Source organism: Pongo abelii, chromosome 1, assembly GCF_028885655.2.
Source record: "Pongo abelii isolate AG06213 chromosome 1, NHGRI_mPonAbe1-v2.0_pri, whole genome shotgun sequence".
Taxonomy (NCBI): Eukaryota; Metazoa; Chordata; class Mammalia; order Primates; family Hominidae; genus Pongo; species Pongo abelii.
This window is the reverse complement of record NC_071985.2, coordinates 81,930,948-81,958,773: the sequence shown is the minus strand read 5'-3', so window position 1 is coordinate 81,958,773 and position 27,826 is coordinate 81,930,948. Positions and strand designations below refer to the sequence as shown.

Sequence of the window (27,826 nt, the reverse complement as noted above, 5' to 3'; positions counted from 1 at the left end):
TTGGGAGGCTGAGGCAGGCGGATCACGAGGTCAGGAGCTCGAGACCACCTTGGCCAATATGGTGAAACCCCATCTCTACTAAAAATACAAAAATTAGCTGGGCGAGATGGCACGTGCCTGTAGTCCCAGCTACTCAGGATGCTGAGGCAGAAGAATCGCTTGAACTGGGGAGGTAGAGGTTGCAGTGAGCTGAGATCACGCCACTGCAGTCCAGTCTGGGTGACAGAGCGAGACTCCATCTCAAAAAATAAAAATAAATACAAATAAACAAGACCTATGGGCCGGGCACAGTGGCTCACGCCTGTAATCCCAGCACTTTGGGAGGCCGAGGCGGACAGATCACGAGGTCAGGAGTTCAAGACCAGCCTAACCAACATGATGAAACCCCATCTCTACTAAAAATACAAAAATTAGCCGGGCTGGTGGTGCATGCCTGAAATCCCAGCTACTTGGGAGGCTGAGGCAGGAGAATCGCTTGAACCTGGGAGGTGGAAGTTGCAGTGAACCGAGATGGGACCTCTGCACTCCAGCTTGGGCGACAGAGCAAGACTCTGTCTCAAAAAAAAAAAAAAAAAAAAGACCTACGGCCATGCAAGGCAAGGATTAAGTCATGCCCTACAAACCATAAAATCTCATTAAATGGTTTTTTATGTGCAATGGTATAATGTGCCTTACTTTCCAACCTGACTGGTGTAGCATCACATGACAGATAGCAGACTCCCTTTTCTTAAGCATTCCTTTCTACTGACTTCAAGTCTTTAGACAAAGCTTAACACTGTTTTTTATTTGTCTGTTTTTGAGACAAGGTCTTACTCTGTCGCCCAGGCTGGAGTGCAGTGGCACGATCTCAGCTCACTGCAGCCTCCGCCTCTCAGGTTCAAGTGATTCTCCCGCCTCAGCCTCCCTAGTAGCTGGGATTACAGGCATCTACCGCCGTGCTCGGCTAAGTTTTGTATTTTTAGTAGAGACAGGTTTTCACAATGTTGGCCAGGCTGGTCTTGAACTCCCGACCTCAGGTGATCCACCCGCCTTGGCCTCTCAAAATGCTGGGATTACAGTCTTGAGTCACTGCACCTGGCCTGTGTTTTTGTTTGTTTTTGAGACAGGGTCTCACTCACCCAGGCATGAGTGCTATGGCACGATCATGGCTCAATGCAGCCTCTGGGGCTCAAGAGATCCTCCCACCTCAGCCTCTCAAGTAGCCTGGGACTACAGGCAGATACCATCATACACAGCTAATTAACATGGTTTGTAAAGATGAGGCCTTACTATGGTGCCCACGCTGGTCTCAAATTCCTGGACTCAAGCAATCCTCCCACCTAGGCCTCCCAAGATGCTGGGATTATAGGCAGGAGCCACCTCGCCTGACCAAAGCTTAAATCTTTCAACAGATTGCGGATCAGAAAATCTTTGAATTCACCTATGATCTGTAAGCCTCTCCTTCAAGACATCCCACTTCCTTAGCCTGAACCAATGTGTATCTTCCATATATTGACTTATTTTACCTGCAATTCCCAACTCCCTAAAATGTATAAAACAAACAGTAACGCCACCACTTCGGATGCTCTTAGGACCTCTTGGGACTTTTCCCCAGGCCATGGTCACTCATATTGGTTCAGAATAAATCTCTTTAAAACCTTTTACAGAGTTTGTTTTTTTTCCATTAACAAAATCATCTCATTTTGAGGCAACTGAAACCTAAAATCGTTAGAGAAGCGCTTTGCCCAAGGATTCACACAATAGTGTTGCAAAAGGAGATTTAGCACTAAGTCGACTGTGTTGTTTCCACTATACTGGGTGCCTACATAGCAACTAGACCATGGAAAGTCTTGGCATATCTACGAGGATGCAATTTTTGATAGGAGTTGGTCATAGTCAAGAGTGGCTAGATGGCCACTTCTAAATCTTGGTGCTGGATTTCCTAAACTCTGTGGGATTACTTCTTTTTTTGACCTCAAAACAGAAAAATTTCCTCTGTAACGCGATTCACTAACACACGAGGTAATTACACTGCTTTGAGGTCTGTAAGGATCAAGTTGGAACCGTCGTCCCCTTCCCTGGCAGTCCCTAAAATCCTTCGAGATGACGTCACCCAACGAGTTCAGGAGGGCGGTGCGTTCCTGACCACACCTTCCGCAATCCAAGTGCCGCCCCTCAGACTTTCTCCTTTTTCCTTTTTTCCGGAGCGTCGGAACGTAAGACGTGGGTCACGCAACAAGAGCAACTAGTCCCGGAAGCAAAAAGCAAAGAGGCGGAGAAGAAGACGGGAAGCAGAGCCCGCGTCCGGGTCGGCCGGCAGGGGGCGGGGCCGGGCATGGTAACGGCTCGGAAGCCTAGGAGGCTGGGCCGGAGGGAGGCGGAGGAACCGGTGTTCGCCGCCGCCGCTGCTTCGGCTTATTCCTTGTGGCCTCTGCGGGTCCTGCCTCAGCCATGATGATCCACGGCTTCCAGAGCAGCCACCGGGATTTCTGCTTCGGGCCCTGGAAGCTGACGGCGTCCAAGACCCACATCATGAAGTCGGCGGATGTGGAGAAGTGAGGCTTCGGGGCACGGGGTCTGGGCGCTGGCGGGTTGCTGGCCCAGGGCGGGAGGCAGGGCGAACTCTGTGCAGCCCCTCCCCTTTTCCCCTGAGGCGGAGGTTCGGTCCCTCCGGACCGGACCTTTGATTGACAACTTCGATAAATAATCCAGTCACAGTTCCGGACCCTTTGGTTGGGGATCGCCAGGCGCTGCTTTCGTGAACTGTCAGTCCGCCTGGGTTTGAGTAGAGTGTGACTGTTCTGGTGGACTTTCCCCTCACCAAACGTCTCCTCCTGCCTCAACCTGCACCACCTTTCTTTCTGGGTGGCTGTTGCCTGTTTTCTTAGGGGTTAATGACGGGGATGATTTATAAGTTTGGTTTTTGTCACGTCAGGTGCTGTGCCCGGCGCTTGAGATAGGACATGTAAAAGACAACGTGCGCCTCAATTCACAGTCTCTTGAGAGAGACAGACAATTATATTACAGCGTGAATAAATGTAATGAAGATGTATACACGGAGTGATGTGAGGTCTTTTAGGGGCTCGAACCATCTGGGAAATTGGGATGCCTGAACTGAATCTTTATAAAACCGTTGCGGGGGGCAGTGGATAGGTACATGCCACCAGGTCAGGCAGAGTGAGTTGTGATGCGTTTTTGATGCCTGGGCTGAATCTTGACAAAATTTAGGGGAATCAGGGGACTCATGTAAAGCTGGGGGCTCAGGGAGAGTGAAAGCTATGTGTTTAAAGAGCTGTGTCCGTGTGATTGGAGCGTGAGGTACCATAGGGGGTGTTGTGAGAGATGAGAGGTAGGCCCCAGGGGAATCAAGATACTGAGGGAATTTTTATGCCAGGCTAAGGAGTTTTCAATTTTATCTGACAACCACTGGGTGTAATTTTATCCAAAGGAGCTGCATTATCAGATGTACGCTCTGAAAGATTTCTCTGGAGGCCATGTTGAGGCTGGATTGCAGGTCCGCAGGGATGGGAAGGAGACCAGTTAGTAAGAGAAAAGATAGGTTTTAGAAGATTAAGTCCCTGGGATGGCCAGCTGATGGGAGGAGAAATAAAAAAAGGAAGAATCTATGCTGATGACAAGATCTCTGGCTTGGATTTTTGCATGTATAGTATGCCTTTGAACCAGATGAGACGCACAGGAGGAGGAGGAGCAGATGGGGGCTGGGCGTTGGATAGAGGATGAGTTTAGTTTATTGAAATGTGAGGTGGGTATAGGTCATAAAGTGAAGATGTTTAGTAGGCATTTAGATATATTTATCTTGGAGCTCAAAAAAGATAACGTCTGTGGGTTTAAGTTTGGGAATTATCTGCTTATATTTGGTACCTGGAGCTTTGGGAATGAATTAAGGTATCCAGAAGTCATCCAGAGGAAAAGGTCATAAAACAGAATCCTAAGTGAGCACTTGCATTTTAAGATTTGAGCAGAGGGAGTGACCAGGGAAGAGAGGAAAGTAATGAAACGATGTTTGCTTCCTACTTCAAGAAAATAAGTGGTAATATTCTAGTAGACTCACTGAAAAAAATTAGGAAAATACAGAAAAGAAAGGAAAAAAGTTTCCCTTCATCCCACCACAAATTGAATTACTTTTTTGAGTTTTTCCTCTCTATATAACTTTCTTTTCTTTTTTTTTTTTATAACTTTTTGTTTTGTTTTGTATTTTTAGTAGAGACGGGGTTTCTCCATGTTGCTCAGGCTGGTCTCGAACTCCCGACCTCAGGTGATCTGCCCGCCTCGGCCTCCCAAAGTGCCGGGATTACAGGCGTGAGCCACTGCGCCCAGCCTTGTATAACTTTTATTTATTTTTTATTCTGTTTTTTTGAGACAGAGACTCACTCTGTCACCCAGGCTGGAGTGCAGTGGCACAGTCTCAGCTCACTGCAGCCTCCTCCTTCCAGGTTCAAGTGATTCTCCTGCCTTAGACTCCCTGGTAGCTGAGACTACAGGCGCGTGCCACCACGCCTGGCTAATTTTTGTATATTTATTTATTTATTTATTTTTAATTTTCTTTCTTTTTTTTTTGTCTTATTCTTTCTTTCTATTTTTATTTTGAGATGGAGTTTCGCTCGTTGCCCAGGCTAGAGTGCAATGGCGCCATCTTGGCTCACTGTAACCTCCACCTCCTGAGTTCAAGTGATTCTCCTGCCCAGCCTCCCAAGTAGCTGGGATTACAGGCATGCATCACCACGCCCAGCTAATTTTGTATTTTTAGTAGAGATGGGGTTTCACCATGTTGGTCAGGCTGGTCTTGAGCTCCTGACCTCAGATGATCCACCTGCCCTGGGCCTCCCAAAGTGCTGGGATTACAGGCATGAGCCACCGCACCCGGCCTCCTCTCCATATAACTTTCTGTGACAAATTGCCGATTGGTGCAAAAGTAATTGCAGTTTTTAATTGCAAAACCTCAATTACTTTTGCACCAACATAATACAATATATAATTATATTATATATAAAGCAGTCAGCTTCAAACTGGGGCCCCCATGTAATTTACTTACAGATTCTCCAAACGATGGCTGTATACGTGGAGAGTTTTAAGGGAATAAAATTCCATATCTATGATCTCCTTATGTATTATTTTAAAAATAAATTTGCCTGAGGCTGGGCGCGGTGACTCACTCCTGTAATCCCAGCACTTTGGGAGGCTGAGGCAGGTGGATCACCTGAGGTCAGGAGTTCAAGACCTGCCTGGACAACATGGTGTAACCCCGCCTCTACTAGAAATACAAAAAAAATTATCTGGGAGTGGTGGTGCAGGCCTGTAATCCCAGCTACTCCAGAGGCTGAGGCATGAGAATCACTTGAACTCGGGAGGTAGAGGTTGCAGTAAGCTGAGATCGTGCCACTGTGCTCCAGCTTGGATGACAGAGTAAGACTCCATCCCCCACCCTCTGCCAAAAAAAAAAAAATCTGCTTTTTTTTAGATGACAAAAGGAAGACTTACCCTCACCAATCCTAAATTTTTCTGTGATGCATTATCATAGATTGTAAAAATCGCTAAGGTGCTAAATAAATTGATTGGGTAAAATATTGGATTAAAGAAGCTCTTTTAATGAATATTTAAGGCACCTTAAAACCACAGGAGCTTCCTGTCTTCTCTCCTTGTAACTGGTTATACCTGTTTTTAAGTGGGAAGCTTGATGTTAGAAATAGGGCATTTTCAGGCCGGGTGCGGTGGCTCACGCCTGTAATCCCAGCACTTTGGGAGACCTAGGCAGGTGGATCACCTGAGGTCGGGAGTTCGAGACCAGCCTGGCCAACATGGTGAAACCCTGTCTCTACTAAAAATACAAAAATTAGCCGGGCATGGTGGCATGTGCCTGTAATCCCAGCTACTAGGAGGGCTGAAACAGGAAGATTGCTTGAATCTGGGAGGCAGAGGTTGTAGTGAGCCAAGATCGTGCCATTGCACTCCAGCCTGGGCAACAGAGCGAGACTCCGTCTCAAAAAAAAAAAAAAAAAAAAGGCATTTTGGCCTATGTTTAAGAAATTCTATATTTAGAACACTGAAGGACTGTAAATTAGTAACAGTGATTCTTTTACATATATGAGTGGAATATTTTATAGGACTGCCACATTTTTCCAGATATATTGGGTAGAATCCACAGACTCACATATATTATTTCACATTTGGTATGCATTATTCAAGTTAAAACTTATTTTATGGAATCTTATGGAATATATATTCCAATTACAGTTTATTGTATCTAATCTTTTAAGTATTTAATATTTTCTATCTCCTAATAACAAAGAATAAATTTTACTTAAAATTATGATGAAAGTTAACATTGTTAGGTATCATCCTGAAGACCTGCACCTCAAAAAGTTAGATCACTGATACGTGCACACAAAAATACACGTTTAGATGTAATAAATATACAATGTTTGTCCAGTTTTTTTCTTACTATTTTATCATAAGCATTTTTTCATATTATTATAGTCTCTCTTTAAACATTTGTAATGGTTCCATAATATTTCATCATATGGATATACTTTGGTTTGCATAATCATTTATTGCTTTATAATGAAACATTCAGAGTGTTTCTTTTTCATGATTATAAGTAAAGCCATTATAAGTATTAATGTGTATAATTTTTTTCTGTACTTGGAATTATTCTTTAGTACAGGTATCCTAAAACTGATACTTTGAGTCATAAGTGTGTAAATTATGTTAAATTCCTGTGATTTTTTTGCTTGATTGTTGCCCCAGGGTGAGATGTAAATTGACACAATCCTTCTGAAAATCTGTGTAGGCAAGTGCTGAGGTCCCTCATCAGTGTCAGGTGCTTTTGCTTTTTTCATCACCACTTTTTGAAACTTATAACAATTGAGAATTTTAGTGGAAAAATTATTTTCCTACAAGGGACAGTATCTTTAATTGCTTTGCTATCTTTTCTTCATACTCTCATGATATATATTATAGTAATATCTGTGTGCTATATATTATAGTAGTATAATAAGCTATTATATTACGTATTTGTATATTTATCTTATTTAGCCCACTACCTAGTACAGTGCCATATGATGATGAAAGAATGGATGATGAAAGCATTTTATAGACCTTGGAAATATATCATATTGATTAAATCATATGCTGTGTAACTCATTCAGCAAGTGGGAAGAATTCTGTTGGGATGGAAAAGAAACAAAAATGCCAACAGCGATATAAAATTATCTCACCCGACTTTGGTTACGTGTAGATTAGCCGATGAATTACATATGCCATCTCTCCCTGAAATGATGTTTGGAGACAACGTTTTAAGAATCCAGCATGGCTCTGGCTTTGGAATTGAGTTCAATGCTACAGATGCATTAAGATGTGTAAACAACTACCAAGGAATGCTTAAAGTGGCCTGTGCTGAAGAGTGGCAAGAAAGCAGGTGAGAATCCAGTCAATTAGGTTAAACAAAAAAGGTAATTAGGTTAAACAAAAGAGAAAAGACTTGAAAAAATATTCAGTAATGATACGTGTGTGTTGTTAGAATGAAGGGCTGTTATTATTAAACTAGAGAGTTGTGTCATTCTAGAATTCGTTTTTCTCAGACATAAAAATGGAAGTTAATTACTCCACTGCTTGAATACTTGTTAAAGTGAATTGCAACTGAGCTGAGCTATGTACTTTTTCAATTTTTCAGTATTCCTTCTTGAAGAGGCAGTAGGCTATACTTAATGTTCCTGTTTTTAAGAAAAAATGTTTACTTATGATATGCTTAATAAATACCCTGTTTGAGATGCATTGAAATTAAGACATGTTTTTCTTTGATAGTCAAATCAGCAATTATTTACTTTGTGCCCAATATGTACTAAGTACCTTAGATGATACAAATAAGTATAAACCTTTAAACCATGTCCTCAGGCAGTATACAGACTAATTGAAAAGACTACATCAGTACATGACAAGTTAAATAATAAATGCAGAAAAACTGTAAGAAAAACCTTGTACTGGTGAATTATAACAAGTGTATATATTTAATAGGATATTTTATGTTATTGTAGAATATAATTTGATGTGATATATAAATACAGATAATCTCTATTCTGCATCACTGAATCTGATCCTTCTCATTTTGGTATTTGAGGACGGAGGGTGAACACTCCAAAGAGGTTATTAAACCATACGATTGGACCTATACAACAGATTATAAGGGAACTTTACTTGGAGAATCTCTTAAATTAAAGGTAAATCTTACTTTTTTTCTTTTATGAGTCATTAATTGTCTTGGACAGTCTGAGCATTAGAACTTTCTAGTAACGGGTTATTTTTTGCAACTACTTTTATCATCCTTGTTTTCTGTTGTGGCGTTCCTCAGAACCTAATGTGAGGAGGTTTTGCTTGTTGACTTATCAGCAGAAAATAAAAGACGGCCTTAGTGGAAAAATTTATTTTTAAAAGTGTAGTTGGTGGCAACGGCAGACTGCCTTGTTATCATTATCACTATCAAGAAACATTAAAATGTGTTTCGGGCCTTGATAATGTATTACGTGATTTAGACAGAACCTGCTAGCTTGTAGCTTACAAGTTTATAGATGAACAAATATATGGGCAAAAAGAACTTCTGGTTAGACAAAGTAGTTTTATGCCCTGTCTGACCTGAGTATGAACTTGAGATGACTTTAGGAAGTTACTTAATTTGAGTCTCAGTTTTATCAATAAATTGGGTAAACAGAAATATCTACCTCAAAGCAGAGTTTTGATGTGAAATAATTTATAGGAAGCTCTCAATAAATTCTAAAGCTCTGTATTAGTATTAAGTCCTGTGTGTGTAAGCCCTGCTTGAGAAGAGATTCAGGCCAGGTGCAGTGGCTCACGCCTGTAATCCCAGCACATTGAGAGGCCGAGGCAGGCAGATCACGAGGTCAGGAGTTCGAGAGTAGCCTGACCAACATGGTAAAACCCCTTCTCTATTAAAAAAAAAAAAATTAGCTGGGTGTGGTGGTGCACACGTGTAATACCAGCTACTCAGGAGGCTGAGGCAGGAGAATTGCTTGAACCCGGGAGGCAGAGGTTGCAGTGAGCCGAGATCACACTACTGCATTCCAGCCTGGGCAACAGAGAGTGAGGTTCCCGTTTCAAAAAAAAAAAAAAAAAAAGAGATTCATGGTAAATAATGCTAGGAAGATGGAATTGGTAGGTCTTATATTGTGAAGTTAGCTGTATTTTGAAATCTTATAGTATGACTGAAATGAAGCAAATCTGGGCCAGGCTCAGTGGCTCACGCCTGTAATCCCAGCACTTTGCGAGGCCAAGGAAGGCAGATTACTTGAGGTCAGGAGTTCGAGACCAGCTTGGCCAACGTAGTGAGACCCCACCTCTACTAAAAATGTAAAAATTAGCCAGGCATGGTGGTGTGTGCTTGTAATCCCAGCTACTTGGGAGGCTGAGGCAGGAGAATCACTTGAACCCAGGAGGTGGAGGTTGCAGTGATCTGAGATCACACCACTGCACTCTAGCCTGGGCAACAGAGAAAGGCTCTGTCTCAAAAAAACAATAAATAAAATAAAATAAAGTAAATTTGGTTTAGGTTGAATGTCTCTAAATATCACAGACTGTTATATAGAATGAATTTATTTCAGTGTAACCTGAAATATTTATATTAAAAGTAGCTATTGGAAACCCTATGTCATCTGGGCGCAGTGGTTCACACCTGTAATCCCAGTACTTTGGGAGGTCGAGGCAGGCAGATCACCTGAGGTCAGGAGTTGGAGACTCGGGAGGCTGAGGCAGGAGAATTGCTTGAACCCAGGAGGCAGAGTTGCAGTGAGCCAAGATCACGCCACTGCGCTCCAACCTGGGCTTCAGAGTGAGACTCCATCTCAGAACAAGGAAACCTGATACCATATGTTGGTGCTTAGGCAGAAATGTTAAGAACATAGTGTTGTGTCTGGGCCCCTTTTCTCTGCAGAAATTTTTAGAGTCTCATGAAGATAAAAGTTCATAGCAGGAACTTAATGATTGTTATCTTCAGTTTCTGCCATTACTACAGTCCAAGCTTTAACTATTTTTCTGTGCTTCCAGGAAAAAACTCATTCATTCATTCAACAGATATTTCTTGAGCTCTTGCTCTATGCCAGGCACTAATCCTAGGAGCCTTGAATAGCAGAGCAGACAAAAATTCCTCCTTTACAGTCTAATGGGAGAACAAGGTTATTTCAGTCCCTTATACTACTTCATAGATTAGTGTTCTCCTCCCTCCTCTCTTCTGATTGAAAAACTTTGTAGAGAGCATTTGATATTTCATTGCCAGGAGTGAGGAAATGGGAACTTGTTTTAAACCCATACAATAATGATGATGACTTACTTTGTGGACTGACTTAGGAAAAGCCTCCTGGAGCTTATGAAGCAGCATTAGCTGTGACCAAGTGAGAACCATAGCTGTAGAAACAAGGAGTGTGAGAGTAGTAGAAGGCAAAAAGCATTTGTTCAGTACTCTCCTATTGATACTTCAGCCTATAATGTGATTTGTTCTGAGGTGTTGCTGAGAAATGTCAATGTGATTACCCACTCACTGGTGGTAATGAGCTCAGGCTTTGGCAGAACACAGATCCAGGTTCAAAATCCCAGCACCATCATTTGCCAGCTTGGAAAAGTAATTTAGTCTTACTAAGCCTTGTTTCAGTCACTTTGTTAAACTAGGGTAATACTAGTTGTGAAGTAGGAAATAAAATTATGTATGTAGGCTGGGTGTAGTGGCTCATGCCTGTAGTCCCAGCACTTTGGGAGGCTGAGATGGATCACTTGAGCTCAGGAGTTCGAGACCAGCCTGGGCAACATGGTGAAACCCCATCTCTACAAAAAATAGAAAAATTGGCAGGTCTGGTGGCACGTGTCTATAGTCCCAGCTACTCAGGAGGCTGAGGTGGGAGAATCACTTGAGCCCAGGAAGGCGAGGCTGCAGTGAGCTGTGATTGTGCCACTCCACTCCAGCCTGGGTGACAGAGCGACACCCTATCTCAAAACAGTGTGTGTTTTACAGTAAGATCTCAATAAATGGCAGCTGTTACTATGATAATATAGTATATCAAGTATTAGGGAACTTAAGTTAATATTGTAATACCTAGAATAAAAGTAGATATGTTATCTATGGTATATTATTATATTAAATAGTAGCCCAAATGGACTAAGGCCTAATAATTTCAATCATCTCTGGAATCCCTAGTGTCTTTTATTTCAGTTGGTTCTGGGTTATGACATCTAGGCTTCTAATTTGCCTCTTTATTTTTGTTTCAGTTCTAGGATGATGATGTTTTCCTTCAGAGAGGATTTTTGTTTAGTTCTGACAGGCGCTCGAGAATATTCATAGTCAAGGACAGAGCTCTGCAAAGTTCTTCTGTAAAGAGTCAGACGTAAATATTTTAGGCTTTGTGGGCCTTAGAGTCTCTGTTGCAGCAACTCAGCTGTGCTATCGTAGTCTAAATCACTCATAGACAATATATAAATGAATGGGCGTGGCTAGGCTTTAATAAAACTTTACGGACAGTGAAATTTGAATTTCATATAATTTTTATGTGTCATGAAATGTTTTTCTTTTGATTTTTTTTCTCCAATTATTTAGCCATTATTAGCTTACAGCCCATAAAAATAGGTAACAGGGCAGATTTGACCTACATGTCTTAGTTTGCCTGCCTTGGTCTAGGACCAGAGTTTGAGGTGTACTGGGCACAGTGGCTCATACCTGAATCCCAACACTTTAGGAGGCCAAGGCAGGCGGAACACCTGAGGTCAGGAGTTTGAGACCAGCCTGGTCAACATGGCAAAACCCTGTATCTACTAAAAACACAAAAAAATTAGCCAAGCGTTGTGGCATGTGCGTGTAATCCTCGCTACTTGGGAGGCTGAGGCACAAGAATTGGTTGAACCCAGGAGCTGGAGATTGCAGTGAACTGAAATGGTGCCACTGCACTCCAGCCAGGGCAACAGAGCGAGACTCTGTCTCAAAAAAACAAAACAAAACAAAAAAAAGCTCTGAAATCACTATAGCTCTTTAGGGTGTCATCTCTGATTTGGGAGGAAGCAGGAAATTCTTCAGGGTCCTTGCCCTTAGTGAGCACTGAGCAGTGATGGCACCAAAAGCTAGCAGAGCCCAGCTTCTTCTCTGGATCAGCCAGTGCTATGCCTCAGGGCAAAAGCCAGCCAAGTACAGACTTACTTTCCTAGGCCCCAGTCTTTTTCCAGATCTCAGCCGAGTAACTCCATACTGCCTTGGCCATTTGATGCTTTTAGGAAGTTGTTGGTTTTTTTCAGCCAGCTTTTTAAATTGTCTTCAGCAGGAAGGTTTGTCTAGATTACTTATTCTGCCAATACTGTTCCACATGTTTTTTATTTTTTTGAGATAGAGTTTCACTCTTGTCGCCCAGGCTGGAGTGCAATGGTGTGATCTCAGCTTACTGCAACCTCTGCCCTGCGGGTTCAAGTGATTCTCCTGCCTCAGCCTCCTGAGTAGCTGGGATTACAGGTGCCTGCCACCACGATCAGCTAATTTTTGTATTTTTAGTAGAGATGGGGTTTCACCATATTGGCTAGGCTGGTCTCAAACTCCTGACCTCAAGTGATCCGGCCGCCTTGCCTCCCAAAGTACTGGGATTATAGGCATGAGCCACCGTGCCCAGCCCATGTGTTTTATATTTAGCTGGTTATTGTTTTTTTGTTGTATTTTTTAGATGCCTGGGTTCAGAGAGGAGATATGTGGAGTTGAGGAAGAGAGAGAGCTGAAAAGTATAAAGTTTTAGACATACTTAGCCTTGCAAATGGAGACAATAGCATAAATAAGTTAAATATGATATCCCTAACTCATGCTTTGTTTTTTACTTTGTCTTTCATTTTATACGAACAAGTATGTAAATGGAAAAACTGACAGATTCATTTTGACCAATCACTTACTGAAGGTATATGTGAAACATTAATGAAGCAATTTACTAATGAGAAAATTCAGATAATGATTATTTTTGGGGGATTCAGGAGTATCTATAAGGAGGATGTTAAAAATGTGTTCCTTTGAACTAAAATCAAATAAAAAGGATGGAATTTACAAGTGTGTGTAGTTAACACTAAAGTTGTGTAACCTTAGGCAGTCCTCGTTGGCAGACCAACTTTTGTTTAACTAGATCATAAACTTAACGTGTGATGCAGGAGACTGATTATATGCCCTGCCCCTACACTCCAACTCCCTTCCCCTCCCAATTTCCACCTCAAGAGTGGCCTTATACCTGCTCTGTACACAGTTGGAAGTAAAACTTCTTAGGGCTAAGTGTTATCTCTAAGTGACCATGGAAGAATTACGGACATTTTTTTACCTCCTGGAAATCATATACAAACTGCCACTTTCTTTTCATGGCATCTTTTCCCCCTACATTACTTAACCTTCCCTTAGATTTCCTCCCAAAATCCGTGCAGTCTTGTAAACAACATCGTTTGTAATTTTCTTCTGATTCTTATCTAGTTATCTCAAATTACTCTCCATCTGCTAATTTTGTCCATGAGTCAAAACAAATAACCTAATCATGACGGTTAAGTAAAGCTACATTTACTAAATATCTATGGTTTGACAAGCATTGTTGTGTTTGTTTATGGTAAACCTGTCAAGGAGTAAAACAGCTGAGCATTTTGTAGTGAAATTAGATGTGGTAGAAAATAGTATCACAATTCATACTTGGGTCCTGCTCAGGAGACACTTGAGTTTAATGAGCTACTGATATGATCTGCCTTGGGACTGTTGATGCTTTTGTTGGATTATTTGTGTGCATGTCTTAGAGCTACAGAATAACACATTGAAAAATTGCCAACTTCATTCAAAGCTCTTTGCAATGCTAGAAGTTTCCCTCAGAATTTCTCTACAAGTTCTTGTTTACCTCATTATTTAAAGCACTTTATTTTGCTGTAGGTTTTGGGGAGTTAGGTTGAGCAAATATCTACCATTCTAATGGAAAAATATTTTTTAAGTTCCATATGAATGTCCTAAAAGTGGCTTTCACAGCACAAATGTTCTATGACCTTCTGTGATAGCAGTCGTTCATCTCACTGACTGATTTTTAGTTGATTAATTTTCTCATAGTCACAACAGAAGTTGATTTTAATATGACTTGCATGAAAAATGATAAATTTTTACTCCTTTTTTTGTGAAGCTATAATATTGGGCATCTGTAATGTCTTCAGCTTTTCAGAATCAAGCCATATTCTGATCTTTTATATCTACTAATGACACCCAAATTTAGAACTGTGTACTCTGGCTGTGCAGAAAAGACTGATTGAAAAAAAAAAAAAAGACTACTTTCCTGTGTCTCTGTAGCTCCTCAACTTTTTTTTTAATGTGCTCCTCTTTAAAATTTTTTCTTTCAGGTTGTACCTACAACAGATCATATAGACACAGAAAAATTGAAAGCCAGAGAACAGATTAAGTTTTTTGAAGAAGTTCTCCTTTTTGAGGATGAACTTCATGATCATGGAGTTTCAAGCCTGAGTGTGAAGATTGTGAGTATTATTTTTGTTTAAAATTAATATTTTTCTTGCATTCTTAACATCAGACAAAAATATGACCCACTTGGAATGACACTGAGCCTGGCCAGGCGCGGTGGCTCACGCCTGTAATCCCAGCACTTTGGGAGGCCGAGGCGGGCTGGATCGCGAGGTCAGGAGACCGAGACCATCCTGGCTAACACAGTGAAACCCTGTCTCTACTAAAAATACAAAAAGTTAGCTGGGCATGGTGGCGGGCGCCTATAGTCCCAGCTACTCGGGAGGCTGAGGCAGGAGAGTAGCGTGAACCCGGAAGGCGGAGCTTGCAATGAGCCAAGATCATGCCACTGCACTCCAGCCTGGGTGACAGAGCAAAAAAAAAGAATAACACTGAGCCTTAACATGATGTCATGTACAATTTCACTTGGATCTGTATATCTTATTGAATATCCGTTATAAAATTCACAAAATATTAGTGTATTCTTAAGGCTTTATTTTAGCAAAGCATTTCTAATAGACCTGCCTGGCCACCTTGTAGTTTATTATTTAACTCGAATGAAGACTGTGGCTTAATTTTCACATTTTGGATTAAAAATGATGTTGATAGGATCTGCAGATAGCAAGGTGGATGTCATTTTTTAAAATGATCCATGTGTTATGATTTCAGTGCATCATTCAACTACCACTTCAATTTTCAGCATGGTGGCGGGCGCCTGTAGTCCCAGCTACTCGGGAGGCTGAGGCAGGAGAAGTGTGAACCCGGGAGGCAGAGCTTGCAGTGAGCCGAGATTGCACCACTGCATTCCAGCCTGGGCGATAGAGCGAGACTCCGTCTCAAAAAAAAAAAAAAAAAAAAAGAAGTAGAAAACACATAACAAGTATGGTTATTCATATTTGTTTACCACTGCATTATAATTAGGTTTCTAATACTTTCCAGAAAAAACTCAACTGAAACTTTTTACTAAATGCTTCATTCTTTAAGACCCAAAGACCCAGCTAAAATATCACCTTTTCTGCAAGGCCCTTCACAACTCCCTTACACAGAGTTAAATATCTCTTTTCTATACTCCTTTTTAAAAACCACTCAATTAGGCCGGGTGCGGTGGCTCACGCCTGTAATCCCAGCACTTTGGGAGGCCGAGGCGTGCTGGATCGCGAGGTCAGGAGACCGAGACCATCCTGGCTAACACAGTGAAACCCCGTCTCTACTAAAAATACAAAGAGTTAGCTGGAGGCAGTGGCGGGCGCCTGTAGTCCCAGCTACTCGGGAGGCTGAGGCAGGAGAATGACGTGAACCCGGAAGGCGGAGCTTGCAGTGAGCCGAGATCGCGCCACAGCACTCCAGCCTGGGGGACAGAGCAAGACTCTGTCTCAAAAAAAAAAACAAAAAAAAACAAAAAACCTCTCAACTATAGCATTTGTCATGAGATCCGTCAAAGACAGAGACCCTAACATCAAACATTGTTCTTGGGGCATAATGATTGTGGATGCTGTGATTTAAAGAATGAAAATAATACAAAAGCAGCAACAGATTTGTTTTAAAGTCAGATTTTAGCTACTTGGGAGGCAGAGGCAGGAGGACTGCTTGAGCCCAGGAGGTCAAGGCTACAGTGAGCTATGATGGTGCCGCTGCAGCCCAGCTTGGGAGACAAAATAATTTTATTTTTAGATAAATAAAAAATTTTATTTTATTTTTACTTATCTAAAAATAAAATTATTTTTTTCTGTGGAATCAAAGGATTTTGAAATTGTAATGAATTTTTAGAGAATCATTTTTTGTAGCCTCCATATTTTATAGATAAGGCCCAAAAAGATAGCTTAAGGTCATGAAACTAATTGCAAAGTTTTCTTTTATCATCTAATATATATCATTATTCTAGCATTAAATAGTTGTTTTCATAGGCTTTACTTCTTTGCTCACTTATAACTCTAAATTTACTTTTTTTTTGTTTAGATTTATTCTCTCTTCAGTTCATCTAGTCTTGTATCTTTCCACTTGTCTACCACCTGCTGAATTGACTATGCTAAATGTTCATTATGAGTTTGCATACCTGGGTGTGCATTTGTATCCAAGGGGGTATATATATCATGTCTATAAGTGGGTCAGTATTTGGGAAGCACATGTGGTTTTGTGGATGGAGTTGCTTGAAAGAATATGTGTATAAATATGTGTGTACAAGAATACATAGTAAGTCTTAAACTGAAGAGCATTTTTTTAACCAACTACTTTAAGCTGAAGTATTAGTTCATAGATATTACTACCCTGTAGTGAAATTTGTAGATGATTTAATCCACCTACTTTGCAACAATCAACATATTTTAACTATAAAATTAAGGGAAATTGGTTTAGAATAAAATATATTTTAATACTTAAATGCATAATATGACTGCACCAAAGACATAATGAAGCAGTCAGGTACTTATATTTGCATATTGAGTCACCGTAAATGTGACAGCAAAAAATGTAGGCTGACAGAGATGTAAGGTATCAATCAGTGACTCTAACACAATTTTCCAAAACGATGAACAACTCTTAGTGAAGTTCTAAATAAGAAAAAGTGTAATCTTTCCTTGATTTGGAAAATAGTTGCCTTTGTGGATAATTGAGTGATTTTTTTTTATTATCTATGTAAAATGGAAATAGGTTCTAAAGTCAGATCATTATAAGTAGGCTTTTTCACCTCTGTGAATGCCTGGAAAGATACTGCAAGTTTTGTGGAATGCAGGACTGGACTTTGTTGTATAGGATTGTCCTGTGCATCCCAGATCTGTCGTTCTGGTCCTTATTCACTAACTGTTGATATTGGTTGCTTATTGATGTGACAACAAAAAATACCCTCACAAATTCCCAGACGTCCCCTAGGAAAGAACTACTGCCCTAAAATATGCTATTGTATTGGCACTAGAGCTCTGGTCTCCTAATTCCTACTGTCTCCACTGTGCCATGCTGAAATGATACTTCAGTTTACTGCCTGTGTTGTGTCCAGTGTGACTGTTAGTAACTAATTTTGAAATTTGAAGAAATGTTGCAAGTCAGTCTTTCCATAAATTACACATATCACTGTGTAGTAATGTTAAATAATAATGATGTGCTTCCCAATTTGTTGTGACATCAAGTTGTCATAAGTCAGGTTATTTCTACAGCTTTCCTTTACTAAAAGTCTTGTTTTTAATCTGTTGCCGATAACCCCATCAGAATACAGTCTGGCTCAGAGACTTTTCTCCAGCAAAGATATTAATACCTTCTAGCCTCAGTTTTATCCGGAAAGTGGTTAATGAGCACCTGCTGTGTGCTAGGTACTTTTCTAAGCAATAGAGATGTGGTAATGAACAAAGCAGATATTTCCACCATCATGGAGCCTACAGTCAAGTGGAAACATAAATGAAGATAGTTACAAATCCGTTAATTCGTAATGGAGTGCTATGAGAGAGAATACCAAGAGAAATCTATTGTGGTATGGAATGGTAAGAAAGGCCCCTCTGTGGAAGTGACATGTGTACTGAAATCTGAAGGACAAGTGAACGTTAGCCAGGAGAATACTCCAGGTAAGGGAAGAGGGTGTGTAATGGTCCTAAGGCAGAAAAGAATTTATTTAGCCTGTGGCTGGTGACTCTCCAGGCAGTTAAGTCACTATCATTACTGGGTTATCCTGTTATTTCTTCTTTCATCATTAATGTAGCCCTGTGCTTATATGTAAGATTATAGGCAGTTCCCTGAATAAATGTTATTATTTCATGCCTCAGTGCTTTTTGTACATGCAGGTCCCCTTTCTGAAATTCTCCTTCCCATCTCCAGCTGTTCTTTCTGTGGTCAGCTCAAGCCTTGTCTTATCTGATGTTCTTCAGCAGACTTAGGTACTTCTTTCTCAAATGCTTATTGAGCCTTGTGCATAACTCTATTATAGCAGCTACCACATCTGTTTGACCTTTCCCTGGCTAATAACCTTTTTGAGCATTGGGATTCTATTTTTTCATTTATATAAATCCAAGACTTACTGTAGTAAGAACTTGGTGTTAGTAGACAATAGGTATTTATTTAGCAAATGGCCAAGCATATTCGTTTTAATTCATTCATTCATTCATTCATTTTGGGACAGGGTCTTGCTCTATTGCCCAGGCTGGAGTGCAGTGGCACAATCATGGCTCACTGCAGCCTTGACCTCCCAGGCTCAAGCCATCCTCCCAGCTTAGCCTTCCACGTAGCTAGGACTACAGGCTTGTGCCACCATGCTTTGCTAATTTTTTGTATTTTTTGTAGAAATGGGGTCTGACTCTGTTGCCCAGGCTGGTCTTGAACTCCTGGGCTCAAGTGATCTTTCCACCTCAACCTTCCAAACTGCTGTGATTATAGGTGTGAGCCACTATGCCAGCTAAACATACTCATTTTAAAGACCCAAATACCTCACATTCCATTCAACCACTCCCTCCCAGGACCCACCTTCATACTTTCTCCACTGATTCTGCCTATCTTTAGTAGTTATACTTGGAAAGCAGAGGAATTTGTAGATGTGCCACAGATGAAAGATGTTAAGAATGTGTTATAGTGTTCTGATAAACCAGGTCTTTAGCAGTATAAAATAGTGCCTATTGGTTGCACTGAATTAGAGCATTCTGTGTAAGGTCTGTTGCTTTGTTTTATGTAAAGTGAATAAGTGAGTAGTGACAAAGAACTAGGTTGGTCTTTCATTTTGGTTTTATTGGTGTTGACATTTACTATCAGTACCCGCCATTTTTAAAAATAAACATTATAATTTTTACATTACTTGGGTATGTTTTTAAGTCTTTTAAACCTCAGTATCTCCTCACCTAGAAAAAATATTTTAGGAAACCGAAACTATGATGTTAAATATTAAATAGTTTGCACAAGGTTTTGAGGCTAGTTGGAGCTAGGACAAAGAGCTTCTAGTTGAGAGATTTGTATAAACTGTGAATTCAGCCTTATTCCAGGGTTTGTTTTTTTTTTCAAATTTTTTCTTTCAGCAAAGTAATATTTAATTTTTATTAAAATATTAATGTACCTTTTTTTTTTTTCCAGAGAGTAATGCCTTCTAGCTTTTTCCTGCTGTTGCGGTTTTTCTTGAGAATTGATGGGGTGCTTATCAGAATGAATGACACGAGACTTTACCATGAGGTATTTATTCTTGTTTAATGAATATACTAATTGATACTGGGCTTGTTTGTGTTGTTTCATTGTCAATCTGAGAATTTGAAATTGAACAATCTATATTATGTGGCAGTCTTTCTAACTGTTAAGTCTGAGTGTTTCACATTCACTGTTGACTGCAGGCTATCATCAAAACATTACATTTTCTTTTACAAAGATTCTGGTGACTCAAAATGTTTTCTAAAAGACACTCCCTAATTGGGGAGGGGTCTTTTGAAACAATTTTGTATGTACTTAATCCATGTTTAAGAAAACTGTCCTTTAACTCTTACCTTTGTTTACAGTATATGTTGTTTATGTAATGTCCTGATGTACATTAATATACAGGAAGTACATTAATATTTTAATCAGGCCAAGGCCGGGTGCCGTAGCTCACGCCTGTAATCCCAGCACTTTGGGAGGCCGAGGTGGGTAGATCACCTGAGATCAGGAGTTCTAGACCAGCCTGGCCAACATGGTGAAACCCTGTCTCTACTAAAAATACAAAAAATTAGCCAGGCATGGTGGCATGGACTTGTAGTCCTAGCTGCTGCTTGGGAGGCTGAGGTGGGAGGATCGCTTGAGCTGGTAAGGTTGAGGCTGCAGTGACAGAGCAAGACCCTGTCTCAAAGAAAAAAAAAAGAAACATACCTAAGTTATACAGTTAGTAGGTGGCAGAACTGGAATTTGAACCTAGTAGGATAGGATTGGATTGATGTTTTCTAAACCCTTCACTTAGGGATTTTTTCTTGAAACAACATGGTTATAGTGATTGACTTTTTTCTTTTTAAAAGTGGTGGCAAAGTGCTAAACATAGGCTATATTTTTGTTCCCCAGAAAGAGAAATCTAAATTTTATTTTTATTCATTTGAGATGGAATCTTGCTCTGTCACCCAGGCTGGAATGCAGTGGCGTGATCTCGGCTCACTGCAACCTCTGCTTCCTGGGTTCAAGCGATTCTCATGTCTCAGCCTCCCTGGTAGCTGGGATTACAGGTGCCCACCACCACACCTGGCAATTTTTTTTTTTATTTTTAATGGAGCAATGGGGTTTCGCCATGTTGGCCAGGCTGGTCTTGAACTCCTGACCTCAAGTGATCCAACTGCCTCGGCCTCCCAAAGTGCTGGGATTATAGGCGTGAGCCACCGCTCCTGGCCTAAATGTTAAAAATACTGTTTTAATTAAACAATATTGAATTTTAGGAATTTATCCTAAAAAGATTCTTTTATATAATAATCTACAAATATTAATTGGGCAATTACTCAGAGTTGTATGTACACGAATATTCACAGTAGTATTGTTTATAATAGCAGAAAGGAAGGAAAGTAGGAACTTAATGCCCATTAAATGGCCATTAATTAAATTGTTTATATCCATATGGTATAAAATATATAATTATTAAAATTGGTTGTAGAGATTGATATTTAAGTAATTTTGAAAGATATTCATTTCAGTGTTGAACTTTCAAAAGCAAGTATGAATCTACTTACATAAGATTCTCTGTAGAGATTTCTAAGTATTAAAGATAGTGTTACCTATATAAGCTGTGATCACTGATGATTTATACTTTTATATTATTTGATTTTTTTCCTACAGTGACTATTAATCTGTTTTTATTAATACAAGAGAGTGAAACCTTAAAGGCATATAATTTTGTGGCTTTTCTTTTATTGAAAAGTGTTTCAAGGAGTAAATTATAATAAGTTGCTGTTCTAAAACCTAACCAAAAATCTTAAATGGGAAAAATTGAAGTACAAAAAAGGTGATTTTAAGTAAGCTATTTGTTAAGAGCTTTGTGGAATGGGAAAGAATAAAAATTTTAAAGCATATTTTGCAACATAAAAGTAGCACAATTATGTAGGTAAATGATAAGATAGCTTAAGGGAAAGATGTTTCGAACTTGAAATAATTTTAAAATCTCTTGCATATTTCATTTATGCAAATCATTATATACATTATTTATTTATATACATATTCTTTCAAAGTAAAATCTTTGCTATGTTTCTCTTACATGGTAATTATAAAATTGGTTTGCATATGTGTATCATTATTATAATGTTTGGAAATTGGAAATAATCCAATTTGTGTTAAATAGGAGTTATCTCAGTGTAGAACAAGATGTTCTCTTTAGACTGCATGTGTTTTGACAACCTATCCTAAAATGTAGGCAGTCTATTTAATAGAAAGGATTTTGTAAATCAGTATAATTAAATTTTTTGCAACTGTTTATTTTTAAATACAGGCTGACAAGACCTACATGTTACGAGAATATACATCACGAGAAAGCAAAATTTCTAATTTGATGGCAAGTACTTAAATTTCAGTTTTTAGAAGTTAATTTTAATGTTTCATTTTAATTTAAGTAGCATATACCCCTGACCCCAACCACCCAGGTTTACATCCCTAAACCATTCATTCACCTAATGGGGCTCTATAGGATAAATTCTATTGGAGCATAACTTTTCTGACCTTACCTCAAATACAAGAACATTTAGAGCTGCTAGATACTTAAGCCTCATCTAATCTAATTTTCACATTTTGTTCTGGAGAAATTGAAACCCAGAGGTGTGACTTACTCTGAGTCACATAGCTGGCTGGTGATGGATGTTCTTTCCACTTACCACCCTGCCACCTTATTTCTTTCTACATAGTCTCCTTTTCTCTTCCTAAAATGTGGTGATTCTGTACCATAATTTGTTTGTTTTGGCATCATTTTTCTTTATTTTTTACTCCCCTGGGACCTGTGAAGCCTTCCTTAGAACTTAGGATTCTATAATGGGTTGCTTAAAAATTGATACCTTCCTATAAACTTGATTTTATTTTTTCACGCTTAGTACTTATTTCTGTCTGGGTATAGAATACACTTGGAACAGAAGAGTTACTTAGATTCTATTGTAGACTACATGCTGGGCTCTAACCGAAGACTAGTGTTTTCAAGTTACAAAAGCAGCAGGTACATAGGGTTGGATTAAGATGTATTAAATTCTTATGAAATCTGTGGGAACATTATAAATTATATAACCCTGTGATCTTTGATGAAATCATTCAGTAACAAAGTTGAATGATTCAGTGACAAGAAATACTTTTTAGGAGCACATATGCATATATTGCACCTGATTTTAAAATTTCCATGCTTTATGAATGCTTGAACCAAAACATTTGCAAGAAATGTCAGTACAGTAACTGAATATGCTAATATGATTTATGTATTTCCTAGCATGTTCCACCTTCCCTCTTCACGGAACCTAATGAAATATCCCAGTATTTACCAATAAAGGAAGCAGTTTGTGAGAAGCTAATATTTCCAGAAAGAATCGATCCTAACCCAGCAGACTCACAAAAAAGTACACAAGTGGAATAGAATGTGATACAACATATACTTACTGTGGAATCCGACTGGACACCTTGGCTATTTGTAAGGGATTATTTTTATTATGAGAATTAATTGCTTTGTTTATGTACAGATTTTCTGTAGCCTTAAAGGAAAAAAAAATAAAGATCGTTACAGGCAGGTTTCACTCAACTGCTATTTGTACTGTCTGTCTTCACATTCATGTTCCAGATTTATATTTTCTGGAGTTAAATTTGGATGATTTCTAAATTATCACAAAGTGGGACCTCAGCAGTAGTGATGTGTGTGTCTCATGAGCAGTGAGCATAGTCTGCATTCATCATGAAACACTATCTTCTACCACGAGGAGGTTAATGTAAATCACCGAATCCCAATGCCTTGTGACTTTCATAGGATTCCTGATCATGCATGTTGATGTACTGGCTCTTCACTTTGGGCTTTCTGATGTTTATTCACACCTTTGGAGAGTTGCAACTTGCCACATACGAAATTAGACTCATAGTATAGTGAACTTCACCCCCAAAATTTTAAAAATGTATTTCCCCCCGGTTTTAAATTGCCTTTGAAATTAAAAAAAAAAAAAATTTAGACTTAGTACCAGAACCAAAAATACCTAGATTTTTGGAGAACTCATTACATACATAGAAACATGAATATGGTTTACCACTGTGTGTGTGTAGGATGTTAGAGTTACCTGTCCTCCATCTTTAGGTGCTTTTTCTTAAATGTGGTTCTACTTATACTGATATTTTTAATTGCCATCTTCCATGCAACCTCAGAGTGAATAAACCCCTTAAATTTGGTGCTGGTTCGAAAAAGTCTAAAGGGTTTATTAGGGGTTGTTTTTCGCAAATATTACATCAATCCTTAAAGCAACAAGATTGATTTTCTGCTTAAAATATTTGGGAAAATAGTTGAGGAGGAGGGGGTTTTAAAATATAAAAGCAAGTTTTTCTATTTTAAGGTGCATATTTGTAACATTACAGGGGATGAAGTAAAATGTAATTAGCTCAAGACTTAGGGAGTACAGAAAGTACACAGAAGTAAATTTCAAATCCATTTGATTATTTTGATAATGACCCCTTAGTCATTTTATATTCTTGTCTGCCTTTCTAGAAAAATGGTCTTCATAAAGTGGAAAGTGATTAAAAAGCATTAAATAAGAAATTATTTGAAGTGGATTTTTTAAAATAATTTTTTGAAGAGCAGGGGGAAAATTCATCCCTTTTCTGATTTGAAATACGTTGTACATATTTCCATTTGATGGATAAATCATTAAGTAGGAATATTTGATTTAAAGTATTAGCAAAACTCTTCAGGTGTTAGCCTGAAGATAAATTTTAACAAAACATATACACTTGGGTATCCGTCATTGCTCCAACTCTAGTGTATTGCTGGAGCCAATAGGCAGGGTATATTTTATTAGCTAAATTTGGTATTTGTCTTCTGCCTTCTGTATCACCTCCAAGCTATAGGAAATCAGGATTTTGTTGGCTTTAAGAAAACACATGGTATGTTCACTGTATATTAAATATACCTGTATTTAATGTTTTCTCTTAGGACAGAAAGGTACACACACACACACACACACACACACACACACACACACACACACACACACACACACACACACACACACACACACACACACACACACACACACACACACACACACACACACACACACACACACACACACACACACTGTGTTCAGCTTTCTGTTTTATGTTATTTGCCATTCAGATTAGAACAGAACAGACTCTATTCATGCAAACTATATGAAATGAAAAATTTTTAAGACTTCGTTAATTGGAGTTTCTGGGCAACATCTCGTGTGTGTGTGTGTGTGTGTGTACAGACACATTTTTTTTTTTAACTTGTTGATTCAGATGTCTTGGTCCCTGAATAGTCCTAGATTACTTATTTTGAGAATTCATTGTTAAAAATTACAGGGAATTAAAATAATTGCTTTTTTTTTTTTTCAGAGGGTAAGAGATGGGTAGAACGAGTATGCCTCTGAAAAATTTATTAGTTTATTCTTGTGGAGAATACCAAGAAAATGTGTATTTGCCCATTGCTAAATATGATATATGCCATTTTATATTTATTTGTCCCAAGTGTCTTTTTGTAAGAGAAGAATAAACAATAAGGAATTACTGATCAAAGTTTTACTATTTCATTTATTTGAGTTTTTCTTAGAGCTTAATTAAAGAAGAGTGGTTTGAGGTATACTTTTCTTATTTGTGCTTTATGTTTTGAACTCAGTCAACACTGTAGACAGTCTCCAGGCAGGTTATAAATTAAAACCTAACTGATGGTTCAGAATACAATTTCCCAGTTTGCCTTTGGGCTCTTGCCTCTCCTCTCCCTCTGTTCATCAATATTTCCATGGATGTTTTTAACAGTATTTTCTGTATGTTGGGTTAATGTTTTTGGTTTTTGAAAATATGAATACCTGTCATATGTATTAGTTTTGAGTACTGTATGTACAATTATGGTGCTAGGTATAATAGATTACAACAATGAAGCAATGTAGTATATGTTTTTGTGGGATTAAAGTCTAATGGAGGAGACAAAGTAAAAAAATTACTAATTTTAATATGTGCAGTGATGGAAATGATACTGACTTAAGAGTAACAGAAAATCAACTAACTTTAGTAGAGGTAGTCAGAGCTCTGCTTCTGAAGAAGATGTGGAAAACATCAAGAGACTCTCATTCCCATTTTAACAAGGAGAAAAGGCTGGGTCATCTATAAAATTAAAGCTTTTTTTCTTGAGCATATCAAAGAACTGAAATTACAAGGCAAACAAACCAAATCCCAAAGAATGATAAGCCCTACAAGGAGAGATGGGACATACTGACTGTTTAACCTTAGGAAGAACCCCAAGAGAAAGAGATGGCCTTTATATAAACAGGTAAAATATTAGCAAAAATTTTAACAAATTCCTAAAGTGTACATGTGGGCTAGCATACCAGTTTGGAATAGCCAAGAATCTGAAATAAGGGAACTTCATACACACTCACAAGTTCTTTCCCAAGGGCCTACACCAGGACTTAAGAAAGACTGGAAGCAGGGTGGGGTACCAGAAAGTCTCAGTAGGTGGTTTAAGCAAACAAGGTAGTTGGCCACCATGAAACTCTGCCTACTTTCAAGCTCTTCTCTTGAATGATGCGAAAGCCTTAGGCTACTGTAGGGAGGAGCAACAGTCATTCCTAGGGCCCAGGCAGAAATTCATTGCTCTGGGGTAGGAATGTAGACAAAACCCATCAGCTTTTGAGAGAGAGGTAGGAAATGTTCTGCCTTCAGGACACAGGAAAACAATATTACTGCTAGAGGAGTAGAAGCGAAAATTGACCTTGGAGGATAGGCAGAAAATCTGGGCCCAGGAAGCCACATGGATAACATAAAGAGGTCTGCTCCCAGTGGGGAATGGGCATGAAATTGTTGCACAAGACCAACAATAGATTTGAAACAGATTTTGACTACTATTGAGAAATGGTGCAGGAATGTTGAGAAAGCCACATCCCTGAAGGCCAGGTACACAAAGCCTGCCTAAGACCGAGGCTAGCCAAGGACAAAAAAAAAAAAACCCTGTCTCTGCTATAAGCCTAGCACTACGTAACAAGAAACACCAGTCTGTTGAGGAAGCAGCAAGGGTGTAAATATAGATCCTCTCTGTGGTGTAGGCATACAAGGATCCCTGAAAATTGAGGGTGGGACTCAGAAAAGTCCTCCTGTACTCCAGGTGCACTGTAAGCATAAGGTAATAGCAGTCAACCACTGGAAGAATTTGAAGCCTGTAGTATACTGAAGATAGTGACAGCATTAATCCAACCCAAACCCCTACAAACTGGTGTCTACATTGACACGATTTCCAAACTAATGGTCTCTGTGTTGGTCCATTTTGCATTGCTACAAAGGAATACCTGAGGCTGGATAATTTATAGACAGGAGGTTTATTTTGGCTCATGGTTCTGCAGATTATACAAGAAACATGGTGCCAGCATTTGCTTCTGGTTAGGCCTCAGGAAGCTTTTACTTGTGGCAGAAGGAAAGGGGAGCTGATGTGTCACATGACAAGAGCAGGAGCAAGAGAGATGCCAAGTTCTTTTTATTTATTTATTTATCTTATTTAATTAATTAATTTATTTATTGAGATAGCATCTCAGTCTGTCGCCCAGGCTGGAGTGCAGTGGCACCATCTCAGCTCACTGCAGCCTCTGCCTCCTGGATTCAAGCGATTCTCCTGCCTCAGCCTCCTGAGTAGCTGGGATTACAGGCATGCACCACCAAGCCCAGCTAATTTTTGTATTTTTAGTAGAGATGGGGTTTCACCATGTTGGCCAGGCTGGTCTCGAACGCCTGACCTCAAGTGATCCACCCACCTCGGCCTCCCAAAGTGCTGGGATTATAGGCATGAGCCACCGCACCTGGCCCAAGCTCTTTTTAAAAAACCAGCTTTCACGTGAACTAATGAAGAACTCATTACCCCAAAGAGGGCACTAAGCTGCTCATGAGGGATCCCTCCCATGACCCAAACACCTCTTACCAGGCCCTGCTTCCAACATTGAGAATTACATTTCAACATGAGATTTAGAAGGGACAAACATCCAAACTATATCAGTTTGACAGAAGTGTGTGCATTTCCAGGTGTAACACAATCTACCTTATTCCTTCTGTTATACACATGAGTCTGGCATTCAATCAAAAACCAACAGAATCAAATTCAGAAATGAAACAGGTTGGGACTAGCAGACCTTAAGACAATTAATATATTAACATATCTGGTGGAAAAGGTGGGAAATAACGAACAGATAGTGAATTTCAGCAGAGAAGTGGGTTAAA

The 27,826-nt window shown here is 39.4% G+C and overlaps 1 protein-coding gene across 1 annotated transcript; it reads left to right on the top strand.

Annotated features, from left to right (window-relative positions):
- The first annotated feature begins 1,569 nt into the window (after positions 1-1,569).
- On the top strand, positions 1,570-23,150 carry TIPRL (TOR signaling pathway regulator). The gene is made up of 7 exons (XM_002809826.3): positions 1,570-2,534; positions 7,235-7,414; positions 8,114-8,213; positions 14,368-14,499; positions 19,520-19,615; positions 21,870-21,932; positions 22,845-23,150. The coding sequence occupies exons 1-7, from the start codon at positions 2,431-2,433 to the stop codon at positions 22,986-22,988; spliced, it is 819 nt and encodes a 272-aa protein (XP_002809872.1). The 5' UTR covers positions 1,570-2,430; the 3' UTR covers positions 22,989-23,150.
- The last annotated feature ends 4,676 nt before the right edge of the window (positions 23,151-27,826 follow it).

Coding starts and splice junctions, on each gene's coding strand:
- TIPRL (XM_002809826.3), top strand. CDS start 2,431: ATGATGATCCACGGCTTCCAGAGCAGCCACCGGGATTTCTGCTTCGGG. Junction 7,415..8,113: donor GAAGAGTGGCAAGAAAGCAG/GTGAGAATCCAG, acceptor TTGGTATTTGAG/GACGGAGGGTGAACACTCCA. Junction 14,500..19,519: donor CAAGCCTGAGTGTGAAGATT/GTGAGTATTATT, acceptor TTTTTTTTCCAG/AGAGTAATGCCTTCTAGCTT.